This window comes from Mchenga conophoros, linkage group LG11 (genome assembly GCF_057382185.1).
Source record: "Mchenga conophoros isolate Kocher_MC1m ecotype Shallow Benthic linkage group LG11, M_conophoros_male_GT1.1, whole genome shotgun sequence".
NCBI classification, from domain to species: Eukaryota; Metazoa; Chordata; class Actinopteri; order Cichliformes; family Cichlidae; genus Mchenga; species Mchenga conophoros.
The window spans coordinates 39,680,435-39,693,007 of record NC_140536.1 but is presented as its reverse complement, the minus strand read 5'-3'; the positions used below and the strand labels follow the sequence as shown (position 1 = coordinate 39,693,007).

Below are 12,573 nucleotides of genomic sequence, written 5' to 3'. Positions count from 1 at the left end.
TAGTAACATCAATGTATGATCCTGCAACAGTTTTTTAAATCTTCAGGGAGCAGCCTTATATTATTTGTTCCTAAAACAAACATATTTGTAGGGCTTGTATGCTATACTTTTAGATTTTATCACATTCCTGTTGTCTCTACCTTTACATTTGCAGAAAATCCATGTCTGCTCACTTTTGAGGAACCAAAAAACGTGACTGAAAATGGCAATGTAACACTTACATGCTCCACATTAAGCTCCTGTACTTCAGGCCTAAAAATTGAAGGTCCTTCGGCATCACTTTCCCAAAGCAAACCAGAGAACCCTAAAAAGACCACACTGAGTTTTAAAGTCACTTGGGAGGATGATGGGAGGATGTTTTCATGCCAAACAGAGAACAATACAGATCCATGTTTGATTCGGAATATCAGCCTCACTGTAGGATGTAAGTTCATAACTGAAAGTTTATTAATGTAATTTCTACTGAAGTGTGGACCTAATTACTACTTTTGTAAAAGATATGAATGATGTTAAAGAGTCTGAGGACTAAGGGAGTAAAATTATTACATTACTTTATTACAAAAATTAGATTATTAAATAATAAAAATTTGAACATTTTGTTAGCTGCCATTATTTCTCTGATAAAAATGAATCTGTGAAACATCTGTTACTACTGTGTCAGAGTCAGATTAGAAGAAAGTGATAAAAAAAATTGATTTAAACAGATCTGCCACCAGAAAATGATCTTGTTCTGCTGCAAGATGAAAAATAGAAAAGTAGTGTGTTTCTATTTTTTCTAACTCATTTCAGAAAACCTGAATTGGTACAGTGTGACACCTGCGTTGTAATAAATGTGATTAGCTATTTTCACCTTGCTGCATTTGTAAATATATGGATGTATCTGAAATCCAATACTTGTTCTATTCTGTCTATTTCATTTGAGTAAACAATCAACACACGGTGTACCTGTATGCACACTATTTGCTAATCTGTATTGATTTGCCTTTTGAACAGATGCTCCCAAAGACATGTCTGCAAATATAAGCTCTAAAGTTGTAAAGGAAGGAGAGTCTGTCAGTTTCACTTGCTCTGCTAAAGGACAACCTGAGCCCACTTTTACATGGACTAAAGATGGTCGAGATCTTGACTCAAAGGCCAATTGGATGATTTCATCAATTACTGCATCACAGAATGGATCATATATCTGTAAAGCTGTAAACAAATATGGGAGTAAAGAATTAGTGGTGACTGTCGGGGTTATTTGTGAGTATTGTTTCACATTAATTATATTGATCTATTCTTACAAATTTTTAGCAAATGTCTGAATGCCTTTTAATGGGTTTGTATCTCAGTGGTTTAAACTTATGTTGGTGCAGTTTAAGATATTGTCGTTGTATTTGGCATAAGCCTTTATTTTTTATGAGAATCCTGTATTTTAGCATTTTTTTAGTTCTGATTCATCAGCCCAGTATTTTCAGCGCTGATTATTACAATGAATCAACTTTACCAAATACTGACATCTTCTGTTATAGATGCCCCTGATGTTGACATAGAGATTTCACAGAAGTCTGAAAGAAGTCCAAAAACGATTATACAAGGAGATAAAGTCATTTTTACATGTTCTGTAAAGAGAAGCAACCCACCACCAGACTCTTTTACTTGGCAGAAAGACAAAACACATATTGATTCAAAACAGAGAATTGTTGTTGAAAACATACAGCCAGAAGACAGAGGTAAATACACATGTAGTGCCGAGAACACTGCGGGCTCTGGATCAAAAACTCTTCAACTTACGGTTCAATGTAAGTTTTAAACCTCTGTGTTCCATATGTCTATGAACATAACAGAGAAAATAAAAATAAATTAGTGTTGATGCTGTATTGACTGTTTCAGTATCAAAAGTATTCTGAAAGTTATTTACTGTTTTCCAGACAAACCAAGGAAAACTAACATTTCTATCCATCAAACAAGTGTGAAAATTAATACAACCGCAAAATTCACTTGTTTAACTGATGCATATCCAGCCCCTTCAAGCTATTCCTGGTTCCATTATAAGCAGACTGACATCCCCCAGAAGAAGATGCTCATGGTTTTCATAGAAACTCTTCACTTAGAAAAAGTAAAAAGAGCAAATGAAGGATGTTACATATGCAACGCGAGCAACAGCATTGACACAGGGGACACTAGTGAGCCAGTGTGCATAGAAGTATTGTGTAAGTACTCTGCTGACATATTAAAGTTTCTCTGCACTTTGTTTTAGAACTGATTCCCTTTATCAATCAGTACCATCACAGAGAAAAAAATGCATTCATGCTTTTTCAGATTAATGTGATTATTACTGTTGTAGCATAGCGTTAGATGAAGCTGCACTTGCCTAATGATAATTAATTAGTATGTTAACTGTCAAGCAAACTAGTCTGTGTCAAATTAGATATTTTAACCCAAGTAAAAGCTCAAATTTGACTTAAACTGCAACTTTTATACAAAGAAAATAAAAACATGCTGCGTCATTTAGTGAATGCTGGTTCAGCATAGAGCTGACATTCTGTTTAAGGACTGATCTTGTAATATCATTCAGCATGTTAAAAATGATGCTCACAGGTGCTTCCTCTCCACAGTTCCTCCCAATCATACCAATCTGTACATGACTGAGTTGGTCACTGAAGGCGACCCTGTCGAAGTCAACTGCACTGCTGAAAGTTTCCCACTGCCAACTTTCACTCTGGCAAGATATTCTAAATCAAATTCTCAGACTCCAGAATGGAGTTTAACTTTAGACAACTCCTACAAATTTAAGGCAAATTCAACAGACGCAGGCGTTTACACCTGCAAGGCCTCAAACAGCGAAGGAAACCAGTGGAGCTCAAAAAAGCAACTGGTGGTGAATTGTAAGCAATTGAGTGATGCATGTCTTTGTCATATATATGTTACATCCAACACAATTATATTCTGATAATATTCAATCATCTAATAACTAGACAATATCTTAAACTAAAATGTGGTTTTAGTACAATTTCTCAGGCAGTAAAGTTTAGCTGTTCCATACTTTCAAGCTCCTATTTTTTGTTTTTTTACAAAAGACACATCATCAGCTCAGGAAACGAGGTTCAAGAAACATGAGGCATTGTTGCAATATATTAACTACTGTTGTTTTTCTTGATTAACAGATTAGATTATTTTACTGCTGAATTTCAGCTATAATAGAATTTGAGTTGTAAATAATTTAAATATTAAGGTTATGATTTTACAGAAAGATCTTGTGATTAAAAACAAACAAATAAAAATATCATCTCATTTCTTTGTTTATAATTTGCGTTAAATACAGATAGCCCCAGAGAGGTGAAAATAACAGGTCATCCTGATCTTATTGTAAAAGAGAATGAGTCATTAACACTGGATTGCAGTGCCAACTCGTACCCATCAGTAAGCTCCTTCACCTGGATGAAGATGATCGATGGGACGATGGAAACCACTATAAGCACTGGGACACCGTTCATTGTGGATTCTGCCAGTGTCTCTGACAGCGGGAAGTACCGCTGTACGGCCACAAATAAAATTGGAACGGGGAAATCAGTGCAAGTTGAAGTTAAAGTTAAGCGTGAGTACACTTGAATATTTCAGTCATTGTTTCTCACCAACAACAGAGTATCCACACGTCTAATACTTTGCTTTGTAATTATTTACTCATTTCATCTAAACTTCAAATATGACATGGACTCTAACAAGTGGTTGATTTTACTGGTTTTAGTTTTTCATTCTGGGATAAGTAAAATGCTTTAGAAAGGTCATTCAGGTTGTGCCGCATGTGCACTTTGGACCAGCAACTAAGGGATATGAGAAAGGAACATTTCTAACTCTACATGAAACAGCTTTGAATAGAGCAACTGTACATTGTCATTTTAAAACTTTCCATATTTAGCTATTCTGTCTTTTTTTGAAGTCATTATTTTGCGTTTCCTTTTCTTCTCTGTTCCTCTGTTTAGATGGTCCAAAATTCACAAAGATTGAAAAAGAAAAGGATGAGCAGCATGATGAACTGACAGGAGTGAAACTGAGGTGCATCAGTCAGTGCTATCCTGAAGTCACGCAATATTCATGGTACCAGAGGATAAACAAAAAAGAGAGCAAAAATGTAGCAAACGGTACGGATATTTTTGTGAGATCAGACCAGCCTGGGGAGTACTACTGCGTCGCAAAAAACGAAATTGGTGAAAAATCATCTGAGCCAATCAAGCTATTTGACGGTGAGTGAATTCCAAAGGCATTGACCTTTATCTCTACTGTGCATTGTTTTTATATAATAATACATTTAAATTATATTTTCCTTTTTTAAATACGTACATAAAACTTTGTGGCAGTGTAGAGTGGGGTCATGTTAACAAGCCATCAACATTTGTTTTAACAATATTACATTATTTAATAAGCTCAACTTATTCATGTCCAGGTATTTACAACTCAGTGCCTATTATCCATCACCTACTCCTGCATAATGTCTGTGTACTCAAAGTAAACATGTGTCAGGTTACCCTTATTTGAAAAGTACATTTAAACAGAACAAAGAAAAAAAAAATCATACACACAATGTGTGTATGCCCTTAAAAGTAACACTGCCCATTGAACTGTCTTGGTGGAGGTTTGTGCTCTTTGGGTGCTTTTTGTTTTTCTGTGCTACCTGTTCACAAATCTCTCTATATACTGATGTTCTCTCTCTTCTAACCACAGACACAGTTATGAAGATTGTGGCGGTCTTCTCGCTTTGTCTTATTTTTCTAATTGTATGCATACTCATCTTTTTGTACAGGTAATATACAAAGTAAATAACAAATAGTTTCCATTAGAGAAACGTGTTCGGGTGATTGGCCTGTATGACTGCTCTTCTGCCCCTTTGTTTACAGATGCAGAAGGAACAATTTAATTCAACAAAGAACTACAAATGTGTGGTCCTGGAGTAGTTTTCTGGTATTAACTCATATGTTAAATCTTTTGAATTGTTAGTGAAATGAAACAAAAATGATGCATTTCCATCTGTAAACTGAATCAGGGTTCCTGGAATGGAGTCAGCAGGAGCAGTGGGAATCAGAGTGGTTTGGCAGAGCCGTTCAGGAGCAGAGATGACCTCTTGCTAAACCATCCATGTCAACCAAATGCCCAACGACCCCAGCGTCATCCAGACAGCACGTAAGTCTGCAGCAGCTCGCACTGTCCAGCTCAGAACAAGGGACTCATTGTTGGCAGGGGAGCTGGGTGCTGCTGCTCACTCTTTCGTCAAAGCACCCATTTAACATCATTCAGTTATGAATGGCACACCCAGAGTCTGCTCAGCTTTTGAATGGTTCTGATTCTGAATGTGCATTTTTTATTTTTAACATCATTATTTTTCCACAGGACTGCATCCAACGTGAACACTGTTTACTCTGCTGTGAATCTGCCCAAAAGCAAACAGGTGATCCAATCATATCAGTGCAAGCTCAACAAAGACAAATCCATTTAAAATGTTTCAGTACTTTAGGGGCTCTGTAGAAAATAATAAAAGTCAAGAGTAGTTTGTAAAGTTTTATCTCCACTAATCCAGCCTTGTGCTTATGCTGTCCCTTACTGTTAATATATATCTGTCAGTATAGTTATTAATTATCCTTCATGTAAGGCATGAATGAACTGATTCAGTTGCTACTCTACATTCATTGACAAGTTCTCTCTGCATTTGCTCAGGCTGCCTCTGCACAAAACCCAATCAAAGGACATGGTGGAAACATGGGAAATGATTCTCTCAACTACGCTTCTGTGTTCTTTGAGAATAGAAAAAAGTGAGAATTCAGTTCTGTATATAAAAGGAGCCTAAATGATATGTTATTACATGACTTCTTTTATGACTATATGTTTTCCCCAGGGATTCAGAGGAGGATGCTGAGTACTCTGTGGTGTCAAAGCCTAAGAAGTCAAAAGTGGTAAGAAAGCTCAAAATGCCTTTTTCCCCCTGTATCTCATTCAGTTTATTAGCTTATTTCATTGTATTTGTATATCATATACTCATTGTATATGATATACAAATACAAATAAAAATCATTGTAGCAAGGAAAATTAAGTTAAGGCAAAGTAAAGAATGAAAATGATCTTCAACAAGGGTTATTTTTGTACATCAAATCCAGACACTGTCAGAAATTATGACACCGTTTTGTCACTTTTTGTCATCTAGACAGAACAAGAAGTGCAGGAGGACTATGAGAACATCGGCGAAGAGCTTCCACCCAAACCTCCATATACATATAACTTTGACTCAGAGACAGATACCAGTGAAGATGAGGTGGAGGTCAACTATGCTCATGTGAACATTAAGCCAAAGTCTGGCCACCAGCGAGACTCCAGCAGCAGCAGCAGCAGCGAAGATGAAACGCAGTACTCTCAGGTCAAAATTTGACTAAAAATGCTTTGATCCTATTCAGACATCTCTGCCAGTTTGTGCCATGGACGTTCTGAAATATATTTGCCAGGCTAACTATACTGAACAAGGCTTGTATTACCTCATTGTTTCTTTTTTCCTTCCTGGGATATAATTTTAGCTTCCCTTTATGTATAGTAATAAGTCCCCACAAGTACACAAACCTATCTTTTTATCATAGATGTAAGACTGTTGGGGAAGTGTATATGGATAAGTGATAAAATGAAATGACTGCTGTTGTAAAATTGTGCTCCCATCCTCCTGCTGAGTTTTTTAATGTATATATATCTGTCTTGAAATTAAAGTACTTTACTGTATGCATAGTTCCATTTCATAACCTGCTTTGACACAAGCTGTTGTTTGATGGCAAACTTGGCTGCAGGGCCAGTTACTCTTTTAATCACATAATAATTATGCATTACAAAGTTGTCAATAAAAACAAGTGCCTAACAAGTTTTAGGTTGTACCTGCTTCTTACACACTCCACAAAGCTTTTTTTAGAATTAGACAAAGGTTAGTCATATGCATATAGTTAAAGATTCAACCTCAGCATACAGATATGTCTTTTTTTTCTGTCATGCTATTTTTACTAGTAAGACAGGAGAAGAATTTACAGACGAGGATCAAAACCAGGGCCGGAGGGAATGTCCAAACTCCTGGGCTTCTGCTGTCAATTCCTCTAAAGCTAAGTGACCACTTTCTCATCAACCCTTCATGTAAGTCCCTTAGCATCTTTCTTTCTTCCAAAATGAGCATCTGCAAGTGTTTCTTCCTACTTTGCATCTCCTCCATTGCTTGGTGCTTCTCGATGGATCTCAGAATCCACACCAGTCTTAGAGACCAGGCCTTTGATCTCACCTTCCCCGAGCTTGCCCTCTGACCTGGCCTGAAGTTGAGCAAAGTCCACATCAGCATAATGGAGAGAGTCATCCTTGTATTCTGCTGCTTCTGCCTCAAGAATGGCTTTATTGACATAAATCACATCTGCCTTTGAAGAGTTAGTCTACAGAGAAACCACAACAGTGTGTTTCAGTAACACAGAAAAGATGTGTTTTTTTCTATTTCAATAATGAGGTTCACTTTAACTGTGTTTTTTTAAGAGCATATGTTTTGGCATACTATATTCACATTTACTATGCAAGAAAACGTTCATTTTATCATTCAAACAGGACACACCATTAGCTCAGAGAGTCAGAATATGTTTTGGAATCTAAAGAGCTTGGAAAGAAAGACGTCTGGAAGTTTCTTGAAGACGTTTCTTCTCTCAGCCGAGAAGCTTCTTCCTCTTTCCAAGCTCTTTAGACTTGGTCTTTAGACTACGATGACCTGGATGACTGAGAACCTTCACAGACAATATGTTTTGGTGTTTAAATCACACTAACACATTGGCAAGTACACAGGAAGAGCTGGAGGCAAACTCATTCTACCACAGGTGGGATTTTTTTCTTCATCTAACTCATATATATGCATCAACATAAACTCACCTCATTGGTGACTAAACAGTCTGAAATATCCACAAGTCCCTTGTCAAGTGAAACATTGCCCTTCCTTTTCCTGCAACCATCACAGAAAGGTGAAAGGTTTAATTCACATTAAAAATTTTACATTGAAATATGCTTTAGGAAAAATACTTTCTCCTTGAAAATTCCTTGCCACAAGGTTAAAAACTCTAAAAGTCGTTATCCCCCTGATAATGTTTTGATTTTGTCACAATTCGTGTATTACACGTGTGTGTTTTCAGCTTCAAGGTGGGCAGATAAAGTTTCATCAGAAGGCTGCCTTGTTAGTAATGATTTGTGGCAGCTGTGGTTGCTCTATAATTAGTCAGCTTACAAAAGGAACCTTGAAATATGTCTGTTATATGCATTTTTGATTATACATGATAATCGTAACCTACTTTGAAAATATCTGGTACCAGTGTTCTGCGTTCCTCACCTGTAAAGGCATATCAGTAGCGGTATGAAAACCAGCAACATCCCCAGTGCTCCCACTCCAGAACCAATCAGCAAAGAAAGAGTATGGAGGACTTAAAAAAAACAAAACAGTCATATCAATCACTAAAAGATGCAAATGACACAACAGAAAAGCCAGATATAAAATGAAGCTTCCTAGAGATTTCTTCACCTAGCTGAGTTTCACTGGAGGATATATTGAAAGCTATACTATCAGACCCCAGGGAGTTGCTGCTCAGACAGACCAGAGAGGGCATGTCTTGGCCCAGGTAGTACAGAGTGATGATGCTCCTCACGCTCGTGCTCCCCAGATTTACTTCCCGAATTGGGATATCAGCAGAGTGATTGACAAGCTCGCCAGCCAGCTGCCAAACCAGGGAGGGAAGCGGGTTCCCCTGAGTGTTACAGGTACATCGGATCTGGGACAAAATCTTCACACAGCGGGAAGAAAATAGGATCTCTGGAGCAACTGAGACAAAGAAGGTAATGGGTTAACTAGGCTTATGGGTGCTTTTTCTTGGGGAAACATAAAGGCTTCAAAGGAATGAAAGCAAGAATAAGAGTCTTACATGTGACATCAATGCTGACAGGCTCTGAGCATTCAGCTCCATGGACATTAAGAGCTTCACAATGATATTGATCATCTGAGAGTTTGGTCACATTGAAGGTGAAGTGTTGCTCAAAGCCCACCGCTTCCTTTTTCCTTCCTGCCACCTGGAACCAGGTGAAGTTCACCGCTGCTGGATTGGCGATGCTTGTGCAAGTCAGAGTCACAGAGCTGCCATCCAGCACAGGACCAGAAGGGTCAACAGACACTGAAGTATTTTTAGGAGGATCTGAAAGGAAAATAATGTTCCTTGTTAGTATTGCATCCAAAGACTTTTTTTTACTTGTTTGGGAATGCATATTCAGCCTTTCAGAAAATATATAAATTAGGATGTTCTGGTGCAAGTTTTAGGGCAGAAAGTTATTAATTGATATGCATAATACTTTTTTCTTTTTCATTGTGATTCATATTATTCCTTTTTGATAGAATTAAATGTGTTTTGCTTTGGGGGGGCTTTAATCATACTTTTCTGTACTCTTACAGCTTGATGAGGACACAAATTAAACAAAACAGCTACACATACATTCAGACACTGGCACACATGTGGACACAGTGGAGCTCAGTCATGATGGACTCAGAAGGTTTTGAGGTTGTCACGCAATATGACAATGTGTTACTGTCCATAGCTCAGACACTAGTGTTGCCCTGTTAACAAGTCTTGGCCCCAGATCATGTTGGGTTGAGCACAGCTGGATATACAGTAGAGCCATGTTCAGGACGTGAGCACACTGGAGAAATACAGTTCTGTTGTTTGTTTTCGGTGTAAATCAATGTCTTTACTGTGTTAAATTAACTCACACTGAATGTCCAGCTGAATTGCTGCTGACGTTTCCTCTCCCAGATCATTTTTGGCTGTACAGTGGTAATCACCGCTGTGGCTGGTGTCGGCACCGTCTATGACCAAGACTGGTCCGGGCTCCTTATCCATCTCATTATCTCTGTACCAGGTGTAGTTGGTCACTGGTGGGTTAGAGCGGCTCTTACAGATCAGAGAAACAGAGCTGCCCTCCAGAACTGGACCAGTGGGATCGACGATTACTGTTGTTTCCCTCGGGGAAACTGGAAAAATAAACAAGCATGGGTTCAGTCTATGCTGTGATCCAACATTTATAATCTGTCTTTTTGTTTCAGGCTCACTTACACTGTACGTCAATCTGAGTGATAGAAGAATTCTGGCTTCCATAACTGTTACTGACTCCACAAAAAAACTGACTGTCAACTTCTGACACTGTGGCTGAAAACCTCTTCTTTGATCCCACCACTGACACCTGATCTCCATTCACTTTGTACCAGCTGTAGCTGTCCACGGCTGGATTTGCATTAGTGTTGCAGGTCACGGTCACTGAGCTGCCTTCTTTTACAGGACCAGAGTAACTAACGGATGTGTTATTTGGAGGATCTGTAAGAGAAATATGAAATTGTTAATACACAATCTATCTGCACAGACAGATTTTTTGGGCCACTCATAACCAGTGTCAAGCCTACAACTGGAATGATAAACATTTGTCTTTTCACATCAGCAAAACTGGATTTGTGTTTCTGGAGACCTGCCAAATGTTTACAATGTAACCAAGGGTCTATCCCAGCTGTAGCGCTTGATTGCAACTTGACTGAATGGCAAAACTGAAGCTCATTGAAACAGAGTGACTTTTGAAACTATACAAAAAAAAACCTAAACCATCTGATTAGATGTTCTTTTATAGGTTTTTTATTATCCTGGAGAAGACCAAATCAGATAATATCAGACCATAAATAAAATCATGTTATGGTATGAATGCAAACAATAAAAGAAAAGGTGATAAAATATACTCACAAAGAACACTTAGCGTCAGAATTTTTTCATACAGAAGGTCACTTTTCCCAGCTTGTCGGTTATAGACGGCAGTGCAAGAAACTTTTTGTTCATTGTGAAGGTGAGAAGCAGTGAAGTTCATCACAGAGGTCGCAGGATTAGCTTCCACTTCCTCCTCTGTGTCACCTAAAGCGGGCGACCATGTCAGAAGTGGAGGAAGAATGGGACAGTGAGAAACAGCGGAGCAGGTCAATGTCACTGCAGTTCCTTCTTCTACCTCCAGGTTCAATGGAGTTATGGTAGGTTTAGGCAGTGAATCTGAAAAGTAGAACAATACAAAAATGACATAATGACCTAAAATGTAGTAAAGATGTGGCTTTATGTGTAGAATAGCAAGAGGAGGGGACAAACTTTGAGTGGATATGAGGACACTTGAAGGAAAGTTAAACTTCAAATCATTGTCACACTGCAGTCTGAAGTAATAGTTGTCATAATGGCGTGGTGGCATGTTGTTGAAGATGGTGGTGCAGTCTTTGTCACGCAGGATTCCAGTCAGGTTTCCTTGCTGGATATTTAAGCTTCCACTTGCACCAGTGAGGCTGGAATCAAACACCGGAGTTCTACTCCAGCCTTTCTTCCAGATAGCTTTACATGAATCATCCAGGAATTCCTCCCATTCTGGGGGCAAGGTGAATCTGCAGCGGATCAACACGCAGGATCCACTCAGTGCTTCTACAGTCTGAGGCAAGAAGACTGCCCAGTTTTGGCATAAGCTACCTGAGTTGAAGCAGCAGAAACATGACATTAGGTATGGTAAACATTCTAATTACTGCCAATGTAAAGGTTCTGCATTTGCATCTACATATGTGGAAAGACAGATAAGTCCCTAGCAACATGACTGAAATTAAAATAACATACCTTGAAGTAGACTGCATATAAAGAAAACCTTTATTGCAACCGTCATATTCGTCTGATGATCCGAGTGAGGTACTGGAAACAGGACACTTTTATTGCTTGCTATAAATGTTATTGTATGGCTAACATTCAAACATAGTCTTTAGGACAAGCTGAGAGTCACACTATTTCCATTTTACAAAATGTTGATGTTTTGCTGAAAATAACTGAAATATTGTTTTAAGCCTGTGAGACTTTGTTTGCTTCATTGTTTATGTAATTATTCCCCTTTTTGAAGGTAATAATTAACTAAAATGGTAAATGGTAAATGATGAAAAAGAGGAAGCAATATAAAAATCATCCATGATCTTATTCTTTATCCTCAACAGTATTTCATATAATATTTAGTACTTTTATTAAGGTAACAGTCTTACCTTAAAAGCCAACAGAAGTGTTCAGCATACAGTGTCTTTTCTGGAAAGAAAAAAAAAAGTTTTAAAAAAAATAATTTGAGGTCACAAATCCTGAGATCATTTTAAAGTATACAATCATAAAAATAATATTAATAAAGTTAAAATGAAGGGTTTACAAGCATTAAAGCATCAGTAGTAGTAATCCAACAAGTGAGTCATGTCAGACTGGTAGTGTGTCTGGATGTCGCACACAGCTCTTGTCAGATGTGTCCGGGGAGTGGCGTGTAGCAGAACAACAAGGTTTTGATACTCTCTCTGTATTTCAGCTGTTTTAACCAAGTGCAGAATTGTGCATAATAATGCATTATTTGTATAATGCATTTGATCCCACTGAGAGCTTGAAATGGGAAAGAAAGGTGAATTATGAGCTGATGTTAATATTCTATGACACAATAAAGACAGAATAAAGACAGTTCTGGTACCTTGTACCAGCAACGTGT

At 37.9% G+C, this 12,573-nt stretch overlaps 2 protein-coding genes across 2 annotated transcripts; one reads left to right on the top strand and one right to left on the bottom strand.

The window, feature by feature from the left end:
• Positions 1-84: 84 nt before the first annotated feature.
• Positions 85-12,356, bottom strand: LOC146565088 (myelin-associated glycoprotein-like). Its single transcript, XM_085293005.1, has 12 exons — positions 12,250-12,356; positions 12,095-12,134; positions 11,685-11,756; positions 11,178-11,543; positions 10,788-11,084; positions 10,116-10,373; positions 9,773-10,033; positions 8,937-9,203; positions 8,540-8,836; positions 8,351-8,441; positions 7,900-7,969; positions 85-7,418 (listed from the first exon to the last, which is right to left on the bottom strand). The coding sequence occupies exons 3-12, from the start codon at positions 11,728-11,730 to the stop codon at positions 7,188-7,190; spliced, it is 2,184 nt and encodes a 727-aa protein (XP_085149131.1). The 5' UTR covers positions 11,731-11,756; positions 12,095-12,134; positions 12,250-12,356; the 3' UTR covers positions 85-7,187.
• Positions 232-6,887, top strand: LOC146565089 (B-cell receptor CD22-like). The gene is made up of 14 exons (XM_085293004.1): positions 232-424; positions 994-1,242; positions 1,512-1,781; positions 1,911-2,192; positions 2,598-2,867; positions 3,305-3,577; positions 3,963-4,223; positions 4,702-4,780; positions 4,875-4,938; positions 5,021-5,157; positions 5,365-5,422; positions 5,689-5,783; positions 5,867-5,924; positions 6,173-6,887. The coding sequence occupies exons 1-14, from the start codon at positions 355-357 to the stop codon at positions 6,392-6,394; spliced, it is 2,388 nt and encodes a 795-aa protein (XP_085149130.1). The 5' UTR covers positions 232-354; the 3' UTR covers positions 6,395-6,887.
• Positions 12,357-12,573: the final 217 nt, after the last annotated feature.

Bases quoted from the DNA above. Each gene is read 5' to 3' on its own strand.
- LOC146565089 (XM_085293004.1), top strand. From the start codon at position 355: ATGTTTTCATGCCAAACAGAGAACAATACAGATCCATGTTTGATTCGG. The intron at 3,578-3,962 runs GTGAGTACACTT...TCCTCTGTTTAG, and splicing joins AGTTGAAGTTAAAGTTAAGC to ATGGTCCAAAATTCACAAAG. The intron at 5,925-6,172 runs GTAAGAAAGCTC...TTTGTCATCTAG, and splicing joins AGCCTAAGAAGTCAAAAGTG to ACAGAACAAGAAGTGCAGGA.
- LOC146565088 (XM_085293005.1), bottom strand. From the start codon at position 11,730: ATGACGGTTGCAATAAAGGTTTTCTTTATATGCAGTCTACTTCAAG. The intron at 10,374-10,787 runs GTGAGTATATTT...TTTCTCTTACAG, and splicing joins TCTGACGCTAAGTGTTCTTT to ATCCTCCAAATAACACATCC. The intron at 7,419-7,899 runs GTGAGTTTATGT...GTTTCTCTGTAG, and splicing joins ACTGTTTAGTCACCAATGAG to ACTAACTCTTCAAAGGCAGA.